This window comes from Cebus imitator, unplaced genomic scaffold, assembly GCF_001604975.1.
Source record: "Cebus imitator isolate Cc_AM_T3 unplaced genomic scaffold, Cebus_imitator-1.0 Scaffold90, whole genome shotgun sequence".
Lineage (NCBI taxonomy): Eukaryota > Metazoa > Chordata > Mammalia > Primates > Cebidae > Cebus > Cebus imitator.
In genome coordinates, this window is record NW_016107405.1 from 5,917,414 (window position 1) to 5,939,814 (window position 22,401).

The window sequence follows — 22,401 nt, forward strand, 5'->3', positions numbered from 1 at the left end:
AAAAAAAAAAAAAAAAAAAACAGTTTCAAGGCACTGTGAAGAAAATCAAGGCAAGTGAGAGGAGAGGCCACGTTGTTTAAAAAGGGTATAACATTTCAATCCCTTTACCTGATGCTGTTACCAGGAGGCTGTCTGAGGCACCTGGTCTACAGGATGAGGCACTAACGGGGTTTATGGAACAGCAAAAGGCAATGGTGGTAGGAATGACAAGGGAACTGTCTGAACATGCAGGTTGGTTCAGTCCGGGGGTTGCAGCAGGCCAGGCACCCACCTGAGACGTGGCCAGGGCTGAAATGGCACAGCCTGCAGGTGCCACAGTTATATCTATGGATGGTTTTGGTGGCAGCTGAGGGGAGGATGACTTAGGAAGGTTCTCCTCATTGATCACCCTGTTCCCTTGTGGCAAACTGGAAGGAGGTGAAGCCACAGTTTTGTTATCACCTTTGGCCCCTGTGTTCGAGGCCCTGCTGCTATCTATAATAACCTTGAGTTGGGGGTGTGGTGGAGAAGGCGTTTGGGATAGCCCTGGCTTTTTTGGAGGGATAGGAGGAGGATTTCCTCTGTCAACTCGTGCTACGCCATGAGTCTTTACACTGGTCCGACCGACTGAAGGGTGGGTGCCGACATCCCCTGTTGGGGGTGCTCCAGGCCTTTGGGGAGCACCTGCTTGAGGTCCTGTAAATCTTGACAGTGCTTGGGTCACAGTATTCCGAGCCAGTTGTTTGGCCACTAGGTTGTCACGACTTGTAGGCGAGACATCTCTTGACGGAGGACTTTGGGTAGTATTTCCATTTTGGTCTGGGTCATTAGCATTGCCCTGAAATCTAAATCTAGCTGCTTGGATTCGTGGGTTTAGACCTGGATGCAAAGAGGCGTTGGCACATGGTGAATGTAAACTGTGCATAGGTGGAGCTTGCGAGTTCTGAGGAGTTACGCCTGGTGTTTGAGCAGTGGTAGGGGCAGCGTTACTCAGAAGTGGGGGTATGCTACTGGTTGGATCTGGTGTTGAGCCAGTGCTTGGTCCATTTTCCTCAATTCTGTTTGCACTTGAAGGTGGGAAAGCCGGTACAGAAACACTCATCAAGTCACCATGGGAAGCCTGCCTGTCAATTCCTGGTCTGGCCATTGTGGCACTGGCGCACACACTTCCTTTTGCATTTGCAGAAGCTACGGGGCTCCCTGTGGAAGGTTTTACTGGCATGGTTAAAGGCAACTTCTTCACGTGGTCAGCACTTTCTGTCACTAGGTCTGTCTGGCAAGCAACAGACCTCATCACAGTTCCTTCTGTTCCCACAGATATGGAAACCAAACGCCTATCTTTTGTCTTCCGTGGAAGAGAGAGGCTTGGTTTGCTGTCACTTCCCCTTTTCAGTTGCTCAATCATTTTCTTCATCTTGTCTATCTCCTCTTTGAGGTCAGTGGTGTGTGCTTCTTCTCGGTTCAGCTTGGCACGAAGCTGTTCCCGCTCGGTGTCAAACTCAGAGAGTTGTTTTTCCATCTGAGCTTCCATTTCTGTGCTTCTTCGTTTCTCAGCAGAGAGTTCCTCTTCCAATTCATCTGTCTTTTTCTTTTCCTCTTCCAGTTTGGCCATTATGTCTTCGAGCTTCTGGGCCTCCTCTATGACCTTGCCTGAGAGCTGCTTGCACTCTTTGACGAGCATCAGGACCACCTGCTTGTTCTTGCCGCGTTCTTCCTCAAGGCGGGTGGCCAGCTTCTTGTGTTCTTGCTCTAGGGCTTGTAGCTGAAGCTTTTCCATTTCCAGCTGAAAAATTCACAGGAAAACCCTGATTAAAATATAGAATTTTCTTTTCACCAAAGAAATATCTTTTGTGAGATTTTTATTAATTTCCTAAGAATTACATAATTTGGTTTAGCAAAAATGCCACATTTTCAAAAAGTGTTGTGATAAGAAATATTTTAAAGGCTCATTAAAATGAGAAAATACATGTAAATGGTTTTATTTAAAAAATCTAAATTACAACAATAGAGAATTTAAAAAATCTATTGAAGTTAACTACAGAAAAGGAGAACAATAACCAGATGCTTTAAATCACAGCACAGGGATCAAAAAGGTCTATTTTTGTAAAAACACAGCTCTGTGATGGAATTGGTGATATTTTTTAAAAGGTTTAATGATTTAATATTAATCCCTGAGGTAAAGTATTATGGAAAGTACTGAAAACCGAGGACTTCAGTGAAATTCTAAGCCCCTATATTTGCTAATTGTATTACCTATCTCAGTAATGGAACTTCTTTGAACTTCCTATAATGAGTTGTTGTGGAAATAATACCAAATCACACATGAAAGTTCTTTGAAAACTCTAAGGAGCTGAAGAATGATCTTATTAGAACTGTATTTGGTGTCAGTGGAGTCTCACCTTATCTCCTTCTTTGATCCCATTTGTTCCCTTAGCTTCACTGGATGACCGGAGTTTCCTAAACATGGTCCTGCCTCAGGGTCTTTGCTCTTGCTGTTCTCTCTACATAGAATTCCCATTGCACACCTTCCCATAGCACTCCCACAAGCCAGGTGAGCACGGCACAGGAGTGACAAGCGGGATGGTGAGTGGGAGCAAAACTCCAGCCCTCCCTCCCTTCCTGCAAAATTCCCTACTCACTCAGCCACTTGCCCAGGCACGTAGAGAGGGGTGCCTTTTCCTTCACAGAAAGGCATTGTCTGTTCACCAAGCCACAGGCCATTAGGATTGGTGCTTTCCAGAGCAGAATCCTTTTTTCTAACTGATCAACCTAGAGAGGGAGTTTTTAAAGCCTTTCTCTCTCCAGATCGGGCTTTCTAATATACACAAAAGCTCCCGATAGCATAAGAGGTTGGCTCATGCATTTCTTTCAGGCTTCTGCTCAGCTGTCACTTTTACAGTGAGGGCTTCCATCACCACCCTGTGGAAAATAACAGTCCCTCCCACCCTCGTGTTTATCACCCTTTGTTCACTACCTGCCTGTACCCCCCAACCCCCCAAGCTAGAATATGACTTCACTGAGGGCAGAGACTGTGTCTTTTAGACACAGAACAGTGGCTGGCACACAGTCGTGCTTAATAAATTGTAAACTGAATGAATGAGCTGAAATTAAAACAGTTTCACTGATAACAATGAACTTCGGTTACTAATGGGCTTTCTGGATACATGGGCAACCTCACAGCAACACTAGTCTAACATATTCTTGCAGATTTCTCACTTCTCTCCAGGGGAGCATCTGTCATGAGGGGCTCATGAAGGACAAAGGACACACCCCTAGCTGGTATGCAGAAGCCAGGTTGGCTCACATACCTCCCTTGCCCAACTAGTGAAATATTCCCCTGGCAGTCTAATGGGCCTTATGGTTCCCTAAAGGTTAAAGTAGATCTACCTGATTATAAAGACACGGATAGATTTACCTTCTCCTCTAGATGTTAAACACAAATATACTCTCAAGAGAGTCATTACTTATTGGAGTCAAATTTTTGTCATCAATAACAGAGGAAGAAGACACTGTCATGATACATGAGTCACGAGGATGTATTGCTGTTCCTTACCCTGTTATAAAAATCCACAACTTTTGGTCATGGGACCAAAAGGAGAAAATGGCTTGCTATCCAACTGGTGGTCAGAGATATTGTTTCTTTACTCTGGGATGCTTCCTGCTTTGACAAACAATTGCTAAATAAAATAGCATTGGGATGTGTCCCATAAATAGATGATCAGGAATATAGATTATTCCTCAAAAATAATTACACATATACTTTATTCTACTGTATGAAATTTTGGGAGTAATTTCATAAGTAGATTAGATAAGATTTGGGGAACAATAGTGTCATATGCTGTATTCATATGTGTATCTTATTCACATGGGTGCCTTGCACAAATTTGACATATTAACTAAAACACGTTGAACTCTTTTTAAATGCATCAAATAACAGACTGCTGTTAGAAGGCATATGCAAAGTTAGAACTGGTAAGAAAATTTAAATCATATTTTATACTAACCCCAACAAAAAATAATTTTATAGTAATGTAAGAAAAACAAACTAGGTCAATTTTCAGCTTGCTATTAAAATACAAATTTTATCATCTGCCTCTGAAGGTAGAGAGAATTTTAAGAGCTATCTTCATTTTACAAAACAATTACTAGAGGCCTTATTAGTGTTTTTTTCTAATGTCATCCAGCTAATAAGTGTCAGAGTCATGGTAATCACTCGGAGTTCTGCTTGTCTCAAGTTTTCCTCACCATATCTCACATTTTGTCCACAGTAATTTGGCACCGTGGATGATCATCTTTCAAAATCAAATTGAACAAAGAGTTTCAAGTGGAGAGCAACTCAGCTAATGTCAGATATTTATACATAAAACTATACTATTATAAAAGCATCTGTGATTCTTTTCTTTGTCCTCCATCACTTGAGCTTTGTAAATCCTATCTCAGACTAATGCATGACTTAAAAAAAAAAATCTTACCACAGATAGCCAAGCAGAGGAAACCTCACAATTGACATACATATAAACATATGGCTCCAAACTCAATTAATCTCTGACCCCCAACCATCAATCACTCTACCTAACTTTATTTAGCTTCCTCTGCCATTTACTACAAGGGATATTTCAAACCTTTGCCTTTCCCCAAATCTTGACCCAATGACCACTCAACTAACTCTTAGTCTCTCTTTACAGACTTCTTTATCAAAAACATTCAAACTCAAACTCACTCACTCTCCCTTTCATCCTATCTCCTCCTTTAAGCTTTTTCATAGCCACACCAATCCATATGTCCTTCCCTTCAATCTAAGGAAGAAAGCTTTCCATCTGTTCAATGCTGAACTTTTTCCTTCAGCAATTAACTTCATTCTCTCCCATCACCTCTGGGACTCACTCCATCAGCTATCACGTTGCTCTTTTTAAATATTAAACTCCTGTTTCTCTACAGGAGCCTTCCGGTCAGTATGTAAACATACTCCCATACTTTAAAAATAATTTTTATATTAAAAACTCCTTGACCATTTAAGCTCAGAGACAAAGTATGTGTACTTAAGAGAATAAGAGATGTACCACTAAATTCTGATTTCAAACTTACTAGCTGTGTGACTTTGGTAAGTTCTCTCTCTAAAGATTCGTTCTGTATGGTCCTAATAATTATGTTATTTTATGCTTTTAAATAAGACAACACGTGTAAAGCACACAGTATAGTGCCTGGCACTACAAAATGCTAAATTTTCAATTCATAATACAATAGCTACTTGTATTATTTTAAAATGTGTGTGAATCTGCACTATATTTCTTCCTCTGAAAACACACTAGAGGCATACAAAGATCTAGAGAATACACCATATTAAACATGTAGATGAATGTTTTTATAAGTTAGATGGGGTCTAATAAACATTGCTTCTCCATTACTGGTAGTAGAACTTTCTCTGATATGTTTCACATATTCTTCAATTATGAAACATACCAGAGAAAGTTCTACTACCAGTAATGGAGAAGCAATGTTTAATAGATCAATTCTCCTGCAGATAATTATTATAAATCCTTGAAAAACATATAAAACATAGTGATTTGAAGGCTCTTGAGAGCAATAAAAGATGCAGAAATCAGAGAGGAGTAAACCCTCCCATAAGAGAGGCGGCAGTAGCATTGGATGAGATTTGCCTTTGTGTAGCTGTTCAGATGGAGGCAATTCTCTATTCCGGTAGCACTGGCAGCTGAAGCTCAAATACAATGCACTGGTCATATGGGCTTAAGGAGTCAGAAGATGAAACTGGGGTTGCCATGATTTATCAGCATTCTTGGTTGATCCTTGAATTACATATTTATGGGAGAGACCCCAGAGAATGACAGAAGGTGGCTACTGAATGGCTGAGAGGGCTGAGCAAAGACCTCAGATGCTGCCAACTGCAAACGCTAATACGAAGTACAACCCTTCAGCAGGTAACAGAATCCAGAGTCTGTCCCATATCATCTGCAGTGCTCAGTATAAGTAAGAAATTACTCGACATACAAAGAAATTAAGAAAAAGTGAGTCATAGTCCAGAGAAAAGTAGTCAATAAAAAAACTGGCCCAAGATTATCTACATTGGAAGTAGCAGACAAGGATTTTAAAGCAGCCAGCCATTTTCAAAGAAAATATGGTCATAATAAATTAGAGGAATCTTGGCATACAAACGAAAACTGTAAAAAAGAACCAGATGTACAAACAGAACTGATAAGTATAATATCTAAATTGACAAAAAGTTCACTGAATGGGCTTAATAGCAGATTTGAAAGAGAATATAAAGGATAATGAATTTGAAAATACAGGAAAATAAAGTATCCAATTTGAAGAGCATAGAAAAAAATCACTGAAAAAAAAAATGAACAGCATCTCGTTTATATCAAGGGCAATATAAACTGCTCTAAATTCCATGAACTGGAGATCCAAAAAGAGAAAAAAGATAGAATGGGGAAGAAAAATATCTTAGAAAAAAAAAAGGCCCCAAAATTTATAAATTTGAGAAAACAGAAAACATACAAATCCAGGAAGCTCAGCAATCCCAAAGCAAAAAAATATAAAGAAAGTTAAACCTAGGCACATCATAGTAAAACTACTGAAAAGAAAGATAAATAATCTTAAAATCAGCCAAAAAATTAAATACATATTACATATAGAGAACCTACAACAAAAATGATGGCAATAATTTTCTCTAAAATATACAAAGCAGAACTTGACAGAAATACAGGGAAAATAGACAAATCTACAATAATAACAGTATCTCATTTTAAAAACCTAGATCAAAAAGCTCAGCAAAAATATAAATAGTATATCTGAAAACACTACAAAAATCACCTGGCTATTGATATTTATAGGGTACAATATACCAAAGCTACAAAAGATATGCTTTTCAAACACATTTGCTGAGCTATTGAGAACTGCCAAACCAATAGATTTCAACAGGCTAAAATTTTATAGAATGTGTTCTCTGACTGAAGCAGAATTAAACTGGAAATAAATCACAAGATATTAACAAAACCTCAAAATTCAAAAGTAAAACAATATATTGCTAAATAGTAAAGCGGGTTAAGAGAAAATCACGAAGTAATTTAGAATATATTTGGGGCTGAATGAATATAAGAACACAGCATACCAAAATTTGTGGGACTCAGTGAAAGCAGGGCATCTAAAAGCAGCTAAAGCAGAGGACAGAGAGAAATTTATGGCTTTAAATGTTTACATTGGAAGAGCTGCCTCAAATCAGTGATCCTAGTTTCACCTTAAGAAGCTAGGAAAAGATGGGCAAATTAAATCCACAGTAAGTAGAAGGAAGCAAATACCAAAGAAATTGATGAAACAGAAGAAATAAATTATAGAGAAATTAACAAAGCCAAAAGTTGTGTCTCATCTAAAAGATTAATAATATTGCTAAATATGTAGAGAACCAGATTTAGAAATAGAGAAAAACACAAATTACAAATAACAGAAATAAATGAGGGGATATCACTACAGAATAAACAAATATTAAAAGGATAATAACTTTGTGCCAATAAATTCAACAAATTAAGAAAAAACAAATGCTTCTGAAACATACACTTTCAGAAATCACAAAATGACATAGAAAATTGGAATGGCTTTATTTTTTTTAAAGAGGAACTAAATTCACGATTAAATACTTTTCCCCAAAGAAAACTCCTTGCTTACAAGGTTTTACTGATGAATTCTAGCAAACATGAAAAAAAAAAATGCCAAAAAAAATAATGCCAAACTTACACATACCCTTTCAGAAAACCGAGGGGTAAACACTTCCAATTCATTTTATGAACAAAAAATTACCTTTATACAAAACAAGATATTTTTTAAAAATTTACAGAAAAAAATATCTCTTTTGAACACAGACACAAAACTCCTTAGCAAAATACAGGGAAATGAAATCCACCTATATATAAAAAGAGTAATAAAAAGGTGACTATATAAGATTTACCTCGGGGATCTAAGTTGGTTGCTATTTGAAAAATCAATCTGTGTAATTCATTATACTGAAAGAAAAAAAGAGAAACACCAGGATTATGTCGACAAATGCAGATAAACCAGTTTTTAAAATCAAAACCATTCATGACAAAAAAAAACAAAAAAACAAAAAAAAACTTTCAACAACGTAAGAATAGAATGAAACCTCAAATGAGATAAAGGGCATCTATAAAAAGCACAGCTAACATTGTACTTAATGATAAAACATGAAATATTTTTCCCTAAGAAAGAGAAAAAGACAATAAAGTCTACTTTCATACTTCTATTCAACATTGTACTGGAGGTTCTAGTGACTGCAGTAATTTCAGGGCACTGGTGGGGAAGAAGGAGAAAAAGGAAGCCAGGCAAGCAATTTGGAAATGAAGAAGTAAAATGTTCTCTATTTATAGATCACATGGTTTTATATTTTTAGCCAGAAAATCATGAATATACAAGATAATAGCTAGAGCTAATATAGCAAGATTACAGAACACAATATGAACGTATAAAAGTCAACTGAATACCTGCACATTGACAACAAACATTCGAAATTCTTAAATAATGAGATTTATAATAGCATCAAAATATAAAATATAAATAACAGCAACAAATGACTTCTATGACTGCTACACTGATAGAAGCCAAATGTTGCTAAGAGAAAGAACCAAATGAATGGAGAAATATACTACAATCATGGATTGGAACACTCCATTTTACTAAGATGTCAGTTCTCACAAAATTAGTCTATAGATTCAGTGAAATTTCGACCCCTGCAAACTTTTGGGGAAACCAAACTGTCTTTAATCTTTTTTTCATAGAGAAGACCAAAGGATCTAGACTAGCCAAACAATTTTGATAAAGCAAAACAAAGGCAGAAGACTAACAGCTCCTGAATTTAAGGCATACTAACTATAAAACAATAGTCATAGTTTACCTAATACAGGTAAGACTAATCCATGATGAAAAAAATCAGAATAGTGCTTAGTAGTTGCCTGAGCTGGGGAAGGGACTTATTGGAGAGAGACTCCTGGAACCTTTATGTGGCAATGGAAATATTCTATAACTTGTTGGTAGGGTTGGGGGTGTACAGATTACACAGCTGTATGCATTTTCAAAACTCATTAATTTTTAAACTTAAGATAGAATTGTACTTCCTATAAACTTTGCCTTAAAAATCTGTAAATAAATATTGAATTCCAGGTTTCTATTTTGGCTTTATACAGCAGTATGAGTAAGTCATTCTGAAACTACTCTGTGTGTTCCACGCTTGAGTAAATGAGTAAATATACCGAAGTACAGTGAAAATCGGGTTTCTCACTGGTGGAAAAAAGGAGTCATAAATAGAAAAAGGACTGGCACATATTCTATGGCCTGGAATTTGAGTCAGGAATGCCAGTGTCAGTATACCGAAAGCTTGATACATAGACAGACAGACAAAATATAGCTATGTTTTTGGGTACCTATGAATATCATAAATATATATAATTTCCTAGCTCCAGACTTGTTGCTAAGTGCTGTCTCCCATCAAATAGGAAACTTAATGCTCCTGGAAGAAACAGTTAATTCCAATCATCAGGTTAAAGAAAACACAAAATGAGCATGGAGTACCTTGCTCAAGTGCTCAAAAATGATGAGAATATATAGAAAGAGCCAGCTTAAGAGGGCTCCCCCTGGCTAAATCTGGGACAGATAGTGATGGTAAGTTTCTAACTTACCAAAGAAGCATCTGTGACTCCACATTGATGTAATAAACAAGTAAATGGGGGAGAAAGGAAAGCTTTTCCTTACAGTAGAATGCCACATAAAAAATACGGAAGGAGTAATGGGGGTTGGAAAATCATCAGTGGATTCTAAAACTAGCAGGTGAACATTTAATGAATAAGATAAAGAATCTCAACATATTTCTTCGTAAATTACTTACTAACACAAAAGAAAAAGTAACAACTAAACAGTGAGGACAACTGAGAGACACCACCTTAACCAGGCGACCAATGTTACTATCAATCACATGATTTGGTTTTGAAAAAAATCAGCATCGTATGCCTTTTGAATTTTATGAACTAATAAAAACACAATATCACAGACACGGTATTTCTACCAAAAATGCAAAAGCTGAATAAAATCGGCAGGAAACATTAAACAAATTTGAATTGAGTGATGTTTTACAAAATACCTAGCCCATGCTCTTCAGAAATATCAAGGTAAATGAAGCAAAGAAAGGCTGAAGAACTGTTGCAGCTTAAAGGAGACAAAAGAGAAACAACAATTAAATGCAATGCCTGATCTTGAATTAGGAAAATAATTGCTACAAAATTAATATTGGAACAACTGGGGGAAAATGAATATGTAAATTAGAAAAAAATGCTGTTTCAATGATAAATTTCCTGATTTAAAAAAATTGTATGGTGATTACATAAAAGATTGTCCCCGTTCTTAGGAAATATACATCAACATATTTGGAAGTAAAAAAGCACTATGTCTCTAATTTATTCTCTAATGGCTTGGAAACAAATCTGTGTGTGTGTGTGTGTGTGTGTGTGTGTGTGTGTGCGCGCGCGCGCATGTGTGTAAAGAGGGGGAGAAAAAAATGATAAAACAGATCAGGTATAAAATATAAACAACTGTGAATCTAGGTAAAGAACGCTGTTATTGTACCATTCTTGCAACTTTTCTGTAAGGTTGAAATTATATCAAAATTAAAAGTTTGGAAAATGTAAGTGGTACTACAATAGAGGGAAATTACAATTATGTAAGAAATAGATATGGTAATCACTTGAGTATGAGGAGGAAGGATTTCTTTTGAAAGCTTCAGAATAGTCATACACAGAAGAGCAAAACTGGAACCCCCACCTTTCACCATATAAAAAAAATAACCCAAGATGAATCAAATATTTAAACATAACATCTCAAATTATAAAAATCCTAGAACAAAACCTAGGAAACATCATTCCGGACTTCAGCATTGGCAAAAAAAAATGTATGGCTAAGACCTTGAAAGCAATCACGATAAAAATAAAAATTGTCAAGTGGGACCTAATTAAACTAAATTTCTTCTATATGACCAAAGAAACCCTACAGAATAGGAGAAAATATTTTAAACTATGCATCTGACAGAAATTAACATCCAGAATCAAATAACAAGCAAATAACCCCATTAAAAAGTGGGTAAAGGACATGAACAGGCATTTCTCAAAGGAAGATACACAAGTAGTCAACAGACATGAAAAAAATGCTCCATATCACTAATCATTAGAGAAATGCAAATCAAAACCACAATGAGATACCATTTCACACCAGTCAGAATGGCTATTACTAAAAAGTCAAAAAGTAATAGATGTTGGAGAGGCTGTGGAGAAGAGGACACTTATACACTGTCGATAAGAATGTAAATGAGTTCAGTCACTGTAGAAAGCAGTTTGGAGATTTCTCAGAGAACATGGAAATACTATTCAACCCAGCAAACCCATTACTGGGTATACACCCAAAGGAAAATACATTGTTCTACCAAAAAGGACACATGCATGCCTATGTTTATCTCAGCACTATTCACAATAGCAAAGACATGGAATCAACCTAGGTGACCAGCAACAGCGAACTGGATAAAGAAAATGTGGTACATACACACCATGGAATACTACACAGCCATATAAAATAATGAAATCATGTCCTTTGCAGCAGCGTGGATGCAGCCGGAGGCCATTATTCTAAGCAAAATAATGCAAGAACAGAAACCAAATAGCGCAAGTTCTTACTTACAAGTGGAGGCTAAACACTGGGTACGCATAGGTAAAAAGACAGGAATAATAGATGCTGAGGACTCCAAAAGTTGGGAGAGGGTAAAAGAACAAAAAACTACCTACTGGGTACTATACTCAATACTTGGGTGACAGGATCAATCATGCTTCAAACCTCAGAATCACACAATATGCCAATGTAACAAACCTGCACGTTTCCCCTAAATCTAAAATAAAATTGAAATTATTTTTTAAGAAGCTTCAAAATAAAGTTGAAAAATGAAAATAAGAAAGACCAAGGAAGAATGGCTTTTATGTATTAAGGGAGTTTTGACTTATCTAAAAAGGTATGTCTGGAACCCATCAAAAGACATAAGTAAAGAGAGGGTGAGCATCTTCTCTAAATAAAGAAGAATGCACCAGGAGACTTACAGATTTAAAGCATTACCACAGAAAGCCAGAAAAGGCTATTGCAGGGAATAAAAGAGAGCCAAAAAGATTCTTGAAGAAATGGATACCAAATGGCACTGAAGAAGGAACTACATTTTTGTCATTAAAAAATTAAAAAGCTGGCACCATGGCTCATGCCTGTAATCCCAGCACTTTGGGAGGCTGAGGTGAGCAGATCACGAGGTCAGGAGTTCAAGACCAGCCTGACCAATATGGTGAAACCTGTTCTCTACTAAAAATACAGAAATTAGCTGGGCGTAGTGGCACACGCCTGTAGTCCCAGCTACTCTGGAGCTTGAGGCAGGAGGATCACTTGAACCAGGGAGGTGGAGGTTGCAGTGAGTCAAGACTGTGCCACTGCACTCCAACGAGACTCCATCTCAAAAATAAAATAAAAAAATAAGTAAATATATGTAAATCATGATACATGATTTTTAGTAATTTAGTATGGTGGATTAATATTTGAATAACTGCTTTTTGATGTTCAAAAGCCTGGCCTCAATTTTTATTTATTTGTTTTTGAGAGGAGTCTTGCTCTGTCACCCAGGCTGGGGTGTAGTGGCGCAATCTCAGCTCACTGCAACCTCCGCCTCCTGGGTTCAAGAGATTCTTTTGCCTCAGCCTCCCAAGTAGCTAGGACTACAGGTATATGCAACCATGCCTGGCTAATTTTTGTATTCTTAGTAGAGACAGTTTCACCATGTTGGCTAGGCTGGCCTTGAACTCCTGATCCCAAGTGATATGCCTGCCTCGGTCTCCCAAAGTTCTGGGATTACAGGTGTGAGCCACTGTGCCCAGCCAAGCCTGGCTTCAATTTTAATAAATGTTATGAGCCCATTAATTTTCTCAAACCATTCATGTACACAATAAACATTTTTTTTCTGGTGATCAAACTGAAAAGTCCTAACTCATTATTAAAAATTTTCTATATGACTATTCACATTAGCAAAGACATGGAATCAACCCAATGCCCATCAGCGATAGACTGGATAAAGAAAATGTGGTACATATATACCATGGAATATACTATGCAGCTAAATAAAGGAGCAAGATCGTGTCCTTTGCAGGGACATGGATGGAGCTGGAAGCCATTACTCTCAGCAAACTAATGAAGGAAGAGAAAACCAAACACCAAATGTTCTCACTTGTAAGTAGAAGCTGAACAATGTGAAAGCATAGGGACAGGGAGGGGAACAACACACACAGGCCTATTGGGGCAGGACGGGGTAGGGAGAGCATGAAGAAGAAGAGCTAATGCATGCTGAGCTTAAAACCTAGGTGATGATAGGTTAATAGGTGCAGCAAACCACCATGGATATTTACCTATGTAACAAACCTGCACATCCTGCACATGTACCCTGGAACTTAAAAAATTTCCTGCATGTTCATTTTCCATAATATGTAGGAAAAAGCCCATTTCAAGCAAAATCTTTTCTGTGGCCTCTGTTCTTGATTGTTTTATACATCTTGAATGACTTTTGAATACCCATCCTTCATGTTTTTAGCTCTTTTTGAAGCATGAACTAGGTCGATCACACATTTAAGGATAAGGGTTTTAGAGCTGGTCTTTTGATCCAGCATCAGATAGGCATTTTTTTTCCCTCTAAACTTTGGGATATTCTCTTAATTGCAGAGCTATGGGGAATAAATGTGTTAAAATCTGTGTCTCTCAATCTTAAGACGCTTGAAGGAATGACATAAAATCACAAAGAATCCAAACTATTAAAGATGTTCAATTTTTTTACCAGTAAGAAATAAATTCAGTACATATAGGAAGCCTGAGAAGCAGGAGATCTGAGTTCTCCCACCAAGTGGCTATAGGAAAGTTGCCCTTACACAGCAGCTAAGTATGTGAACTCTGAAGGCCGATTGCTTGTCTTCAAACCAACAGGCACAGTTGTTCAACTTCTCTGTGATCTTAACTTACTTATGCTTAAAATGCAATAATAATAGCCTCTACTATATGTAATAATAATATCCTAAGGATCAAATGAGTTGATTTAATAGGGCGTAGGGCACTGTGAGCTCATTACATCTCAGGAGAATCCCTTAAGTATTCTGAGTTTCATCATATAACTTTGAAACCTCCTGTCATTATAGCCACTGAGTCATTCATTCTTTCCTATATTTTTTTCCTATCATCAATAAAGTAGTTTCCAGTAATAATTTTTTAAAGAATTTTTTCAGGTCAGTATAACAGCAGTGAATGCACACTTGTTTAAATTTGAGTCATCTTGGTATAAGTTTGTTCACCTACTATCACAAGCAATGTCTTAAAGAACTTTTGGAGAGAAAATATGTACTGAACTGCATATAAGAAACCACACTAGAAACTACAAAGGATATGAAAATTCATTAATTCCACTTATCTGATTGTAGCACTTTACACAAATTTTAGAGATGATCAGATGGCAGGACTACATACTAAAAATGAACCACAGTATACATAAATTATGGAGTTCCAGGTGACTTTGTTATGTTATTGTCGAATTTATATCTCCTTCTAACACTTTCAAGTAGGGGCTGAGGGTAACTTTGCATGGAGCAGGATCACTGAACTCTTTTGCAAAAAGCAATGGATTGTGTGGAAGAGCTCAGAAGAATGAACACAGCTTCCCTGGTAGTGAGAAAGTGGGTGGTTGCTCCAAGAATAGCACCCAAACTGAAAGCTATGAATGAAGAGGCACCAAGCACATGTTTTTATAGAATGAAAGGGAAAACTATGTAGGTGGGAGCCCAGCAGCAATGTAAAGGCAATTAGTTCTAATTCAAAGTGGAAAACTGAGAGGAAAGCAATTATGGCCATTTATAAGTTGAGAAAGCGGAGTGCATATCTGCTACACCACAAAACACTCTTACAACATTTAACCACATTCTCTACTGCTCCCCCAAAATATTTTAAGGCTCATTGCATCATTGTGCTCTTCTCCCCCTGGGCAACTCAACCCATATGCTCAATCTGGTAAACAAATACATGACAACAAAATATATTAATATATCTTTTCATTTTTTTCACAGACAAGGGTACTTGTCTGTCTGTGATGCTGCCCGGGAAGAGCTGGTCGTCTAGGCTTTGCCAGCCATGCTGAACCACGTTGTAAGCCAACTACTATTTTTGTAAACCAGTCAATAAATGCCCTTTCTGCCTTCTAGGTGAACACTGGCTTATCTGCTCACAACTAAGAATCCCGTCTGAGGCATCTATAGCCATGCAACTCGCCTATTTATGATGCGCTGCCATGTAGAAGAAGCTGTATCTAATACACACAGCTATTTTTGGTTTTTCACTGGTGAAAAGAATTTCTCCCCCTCTGAATTTCCTGGTTATTATTTTGGCTACATATATTCAAAGGTTCTGATCAAATTAAAAGGCGTTTCCTATTTCAGGGCTAGAACTTACGTTTTCTACATGTGAAGAAAATGTTTGAAAATATATAGATTTCCTCCCTACTGTTCAAATAAATTAGAATGGAAATTCCATTAAAAGATGATAGACAAGATTACAAAAGAAAAAAAAAAAACCTCCAAATATCATTTCATCCTGGGTTACTGGCTCAAAATGGGAAGTGGATTACCAGAGGCAAAGTTCCCCATGATGATTACTCATTAGCTTATTCAAAGTGGCTTTACAGGCTCAGTCCATTTGCCAAATTGACTCTTGCCCAAATTTCCCTGGCATACAAATTACCAAACAGTTAACCTGCCTATTAGTAGTCACAGCAGGAGCCAATGCATGAATGAGCATGGACCCTGTTCTCCCGCCTTGAGAGGCCAACCAGAGCAGCACTCAGGCCAAGTGCCTTAAAATTACCAAAGAGATATGCCTGGTGTCAGATAATAAATACTGAAATCATAGATAATGGAGCCTTTGCTTTCCCAGACATTTGTTCTGGCAGTGATTTAAAGAACTGGACTCATTTAAAATAATGGATTTTTTTTCCTTATGGCTTTTAGATTTCTAAAGCTGCAATTTATATGCGAGGGAACTGAAGACATTTGGTTAAAATATGTGATTTCAGAGGACTAAAGGTGACAGATAATTTTGTTGTTAAAGAGATGATTTTGGTGTTTTTGCTTTCATCAGCTGATATGATATTTTCCTTTTAAGACACAGGGTAAGTAAGAGTACAAATTATAGCTCTTCTCATACACTATAATCTACTAAAATATAATATTTTTAAGAATAAAATGTAGCACTGTGTCAGATAAACCCTTCACTGAGACTACACAGCCAATGAATTTAGCTATGAAGGACTCCTGTATTCCCATTATACATGGAAGACTCACCACTAGCTCATTTTATATTAGCCTCTCAGGACCCATAGGACAGAAACAATTTCCTTTCACTATTAGCCAGGTTGGAAATGACCCAGTCATTCAGAAACAAACAGGATGTAAGTTGATTTTTTTTAAAAATCAGCTAGATAATAAACTCTTTGATCTAACTAGAAATGTACTTTTTTTCTCCTAAAAGAGAAATGAGTTTTTTTTAAAGGCAGAACAGAAGTAAAATTTAGGAAAGTATTTTTTATATATTCAAGGACAACAAAATGTTTTCTTAATTTTTTATAATGCAGTATAAAGTCCGGCAGAAATAATTTATATGAGATAACTAATTTGACATATTACATGCATAACTGAAATGTATCCCATCCAAGAAATACAAATGAGTTTCAGTGACATCAGCTGAAATTCATTGGCTCTTGTTTATGAGGTTTGTGGAAAGTTTTGAAAACCTTCAGACATCTTAGTGGTTGTCTGCAGGGCTTTGTAAAGGGTTTTCAAAGTCCAGAGTTAAACTGTCTGATTTTGCCTTACAGCTATGGAAAGTCTTTTATTTTTCTTACCTATTTTACTCAGTGCTTTAGTTTTCTACCATGTAACTTACTGAGAAAAATGTTTCCTTTTATGCAGCACCCATACCAGAACACTGGCATTTATGTTAAAGTAAAGATAAAATTTCAGGGAAAAGACACACATGAAATGATATCTATCATAAATATTTATAAGTATAGTACATTCAAGTTAATCATCAACCAGGTGTTACATATGAGATATTAGAAGTTCTCTGAAAAGGCCAAATAAAAGAAACATTTTAATTTATGCTTTGATAAAAATGGTGAAGAGAACATATTAGTTTTAATTGTTTTTTCAGTTCTTGAGATGGAGTCTCACTCTGTTACCCAGGCTGGAGTACAGTAGTGTGATCCCAACTCACTGCAACCTCTGCCTCCCGGGGTTCAAGCAATTCCCTGCTTCAGCCTCCCAAATAGCTGGGATTATAGGGGTGCACCGCCATGCCCGGCTAATTATTTTTAGTAGACACGGGTTTCATTATGCTGACCAGGCTGGTCTTGAACTCCTGAGCTCATGATCTGCCTGCCTCGGATTCCCAAAGTGTTAGAATTACAGGCATGAGCCACTGCATCTGGCCCATTAGTTTTAATTTTAATCATACCACGCAGCATCAACTTCTAACTTTCTCTCTTTTTTAATAAAAGGAATCAATAGTTTTGGCAGTGTACTGGAAGGACAAAATTTAAATTTCTATTTCCTTCTGGCTGATCAAGGTAAGTTTTTATTGAACTTTGTACTCTTTGAAGTAGATGCTCAAGTGAAAGGAATATGTGTGTGATGGTGGGGGAGGGGGAGGGGAGGAGGTTGGTTTAAATGAAACACATGTGAGCAGGAGGCTTGAGGTCTGCAGCTGACACAACCATCACATCACAGAGGTGAGTTTGACACTAACCAGGACTTTAAGATGACACATTGTGAGACTGGATATACCACAGAAACGTGCATTCCATTTTCTTCACATTATTTTTATTCCCTCCCTCACCAAAAATAAAAAAAAATAATAATTTCTAATTGCAAATAACTATTTTAGACAGAAGCTGGATAAAATAAGTTGGGATGTTACCATATGATCAGAGAGTCCTGGTTGCATCACTGGATTAACCTACCTAGCAGCTAAGCATGTTTTCTTGAAGGCAGTAGGAAATCCAAAAACATATATAGAGAGAGAGATTTTAAAGAAAGCACCAAAGTAACCATTATCAGAAACATAATTTTTCTGTTATACTTCCATTATAGTTTAGTGTTATTTTGAGCTACATTTTAAACATGAAGTTACATTGACTTAAATAATCTTTCAGCCTCTTGCACTTCTAAGTACTTATTGCAATCCTGCCTGAAAATGTAGTACTTAGAACAAACAACAACCTTGGAGATGATCTCTTCATCTGACACCATGTTGAGGGGAAAATGACCATTTGAACGTCTCAGTACCTTCTTTTGTCTGCTCTCAGCAGCAGCCAGCTGTGCGGACATCCTTTCTTGCATTTTCCTGCAGTGGGCCATGACTGCTTCCAGGATGGAGAGGGGGTTGGTACAAACTGGCTTCTTCTCTTTGTCACCAGCACCTGCTTCATAGTCTCTCTGGAGCGCCAAGAACGGGTCATTTAGATTAAATCTCCCATACCGTTCCTGGATAAATACCTCCTTCCTGCGAGCCTGGAACAAAATTAGAGAAATGTATTGAAGTAAGAAATGAAAATATACAGAAAGATATTTATAAGAAGGTTTTGTGATTACATTTCCAAATGGTATTCCCAACTGCTGTGAGTAATGGCTTATACATGATGTCAGTGGCAAGTGAGAGGCAAATGTGACCCCCAGTCGCTGACTAGCCTGGAATACCATTCCATCTGCTTTCAAATTTTCTTCCTTTAAGAATATCGTATTTTACATTGCAAATGATGCAAATATAGTTTGCATGCTGTACTACCCTCAAGGATCAGAATTTAAGGCGCAGTCTTTATTTCCCCCGAGACAAGTTCTTGCTCTGGCATCCAGGTTGGAATGCAGTGGCACAATCACAGCTCACTGCAGCCTCAACCTTCTGGGCTCAACAATCCTCTTGCCTCAACCAGCTTTATAGCTGGGACTATAGATGCATGCTACCACAACCAGCTAATTTTTCTGATTTTTTTAAATTTATGATGGAATCTCACTTTGTTGCCCAGGCTGGTCTCAAACTCCTGAGCTCAAGTAATCCCCCCGCCTCAGCCTCCCAAAGTGCTGGGAGGCCACCACACCCCACCTAGTCTTTTCTAATTTAAAGTAAAATCAGAAATATTAATAATAAAATAACTTTTAGCAAAAGTTTAAAAATATTATCTCTATATTGATGAAACATATTTAAAATAATAAATATCAGGGTAAATCATGTACACAAAAAATCCCCTACAAGTTTTTTATAGCCAGAAGGAAGTCATATGGATAACTAGTAAGAAGAAAATTCCTTGCAAAATTTTTAATGTAAAAATTTTAATTGAAAAACTAAAATTTTTAATGTAAAAATAAATCACAATATTCATAGTTTGTAAAGTTTGATCAACCACAACAGCTTTCAGAAAATTTTAAAAATGCATCTATCTCCTTCTCACTGAAGGGCATTAAAATATAGTTCACAGAATCCCAGGAAAGAATGCAACCTAATTATACTCTAAATGTCAGTCCATCAGCAACAAAGTTAATTTCACACCCACATAATGAGGGCCAAATGCAATTTTCTATAATTAGCCTACAAAGTCATTGCATAAAAATGGAAAATAGCAGTAGAAATGTATTAAAACCTAGCAACATTTTCCTAATTCAGGTCATTTTGGAATAGCCACTAGAAAGAAAAAGTATCTATGTCACTGCCAGTAGAAAAATTAAATGAGACCGAGTGCATTGGCTGACGTCTGTAATCCCAGCACTTTGGGAGGCCAAGGCGGGTGGATCACGAGTTCAAGAGATTGAATCCATCCTGGCCAACATGGTGAAACTCCATCTCTACTAAAAATACAAAAATTAGCTAGGCGTGTTGGTGTGTGCCTGTAGTCCCAGCTTACTCAGGAGGCTGAGGCAGGACAATTGCTTGAACCATGGAGGCAGAAGCTGCAGTGAGCCAAGATCATGCCACTGCACTCCAGCCTGGGTGACAGCAAGACGCAGTCTCAAAAAATAAAATAAAATAAAATAAAATCAAGCTTATTTATTCAAAACATTAAACATGTTTTCTAAAGAAATATTATTAATACATACAGTCTCTTACTCGAAAAACTACACTTTTCCATTCTAGGCCATTATCAGTAAGCCAACAACTAGAAAAACACAAGTCTTATGACAACTGGAAAAAAGCTAACATTTCTTTCCCTATTATCAACTTAAGAAATAAAATTTACAAAAAGTCCAGCTTCACCATTAAATTTAAGCTAGCTTTCAGAAGACCACTTCAAACTTAAAAGATAAGGTTTATGAGTTAAAAGCATTTGGTGTTTCTAGATTCTTTAAATTCAATTATGTAATCAATACACCGAATAAGTATCACTTGAGAGATGCAATTTCAAAAGCAATTTCATTTTGTACTTCACTTTTTTCTTAATATTTATTCAATGTAGTTCTTCTCCCACCCCTGGATGAACACTTGGCTAGCTCTATGTTTTTTCTAATCGCTTTAATTTAATAAAAGACCTACAGTCACTCTGAGTCAAAACAGTCTCAATTTGGTTATTAAAATGTCCATCTTCATTCAGAAGTATGGCAACCTCCCTTCCTCAGCTAGCATCTACTGCAGGCTAATCCACCACCCGGCAAAGGGGTTTATATGGCAACCTCTCTCTTTTCCCCAAGACCTTCTCCCCCTCTTTCTAAGCTGTTTTAGTTCCCTCTGGGTTGGAAGAGACTGGAGGTAGATGATAAAGGAGAGATGACGGGAGCAGGAACGCTGTACCTGATTGGTTCAATTGGTCAGCTGGGTTTACCAACAGAGTGTGCAGAATATTTAAAGCCTACTCTTTTCCCGTGAAGGGCTTGGTGATTTCTTACAGGAACACCCCCTCTTGCACTGCTGGGACTCCTTCATCTACAGTTTCTTCAACGTAGGCCATAGGACAAGCTACATAATCTGCAGGACCCACTGCAAGAGGAAGACATGGGCTTTTTGTTCAAAATTATTAAGCATTTCAAGATGGCAACAGTGCAGTATTTAACCAGGCAAGCGGCCCTTCTAAGTGCATGGCCTTTGTGACTGCACAGGTTGCACACCCATGAAACACAGCCTTGCATACTCTCCTTATTAGCATTTGGAATTCACCTTTTGTCAACTGAGGTCCCATGTTCTCTCCAGACTTCCCTATTGAACAGGGCCTGAATCGATCTCATTCCTACCATTTCATGACCATGGCTCAAACTGGTCTACAGGAAACATTCATGGATGTCTATCTAAACAAAAGTTGGGAGTCTCTGCAAGATGATCCCCACATTTATCTCTCCTTCACTTCCACAGAATGGCTGCTTGTTCAGCCCCATCTCCACTGAGCCCACCAAGATCTGCAGGAAAAACCTATCATGTCATTCAAAAGTCTCTCTGAAGCCCTTTTCTCTTGAGATGAAGGGAGAAGCAACTGGATGAGGCAAGTCTGACAGCACAATTCTCTGCAGAGAAATGCTCTCTGATAGAAAACTTTCTTTAATCTCCAAAAACCACATTATATTATGTTCTCAATGTGGATGAAAGGTTTAACAGTCAACACTAGCTTTTAAATATTTCTTCCGAAAATTTGCATCTTGGTCCTCACTGAAATATCTGATATTTATCACAATGTGTTCTTTGCTGAAACTGACATTTTAACAACCCATTGTAATTACCTGATGTCTACTCACCCATACAACATATTTTATGATGTACAATACTTAACACTGATCAAGCAATTTGTTAACACACAGGTTATTCTTAAGCCTGAGTAAACATCTTGATAAATGGGTTAAAATTAATTTTTGTATAATGTAAGAGGTAAACATATGTATCACAGACCCATTTCCAGTTTTGTCCAACAGATTTTATGGTCAGAAAGTATTTCTTTTTTTTTTTAACTGGTGTGAAATAGTTTTGTATATGTGTATTTTTGTTGTGATTGTTTTTGTTTTAAAATTATTAGTTTTAACTTATAATCACATTATGACATTGTTAAACGCAAATTTTTTTCTGCTAAAAATGTCATAAAGTGATACATGTACAGTTTCATAAACATAAAACTGCCTATTTATTTAGAGATAGGGTCTTGCTCTGCCACCCAGGCTGGGGTGCAGTGGTGTGATCACGGCTCACTGTAGCCTTGAACTCTCGGGCTTAACTGATCCTCCCACATCTCAGCTTCCTGCGTAGCTGATACTATAGGCATGTGCCACCACACCTAGGTATTTT

General features: G+C 37.3%; 1 protein-coding gene across 7 annotated transcripts in view; it reads right to left on the minus strand.

Moving 5' to 3' along the window:
- The window catches only part of CTTNBP2 (cortactin binding protein 2), a 161,132-nt gene that overhangs the window by 80,266 nt on the left and 58,465 nt on the right, over nt 1–22,401 (minus strand). For 4 of the 7 annotated variants that reach the window (XR_001827145.2, XR_005201339.1, XM_017535078.2 and 1 more), the window contains exons 3-4: nt 18,438–18,662; nt 109–1,762 (exon numbers count right to left, since the gene is read on the minus strand). Coding sequence is in view for 3 of the 7 variants with exons in the window: in XM_017535078.2 (XP_017390567.1) it covers nt 109–1,762; nt 18,438–18,662 (1,879 nt within the window). In the remaining 4 variants the exon portion in view is untranslated. Of the gene's footprint in view, nt 1–108; nt 1,763–18,437; nt 18,663–22,401 lie in introns of those variants that run through there. The other 3 variants (XM_037740809.1, XM_037740810.1, XM_037740811.1) reach the window with 2 other exon arrangements.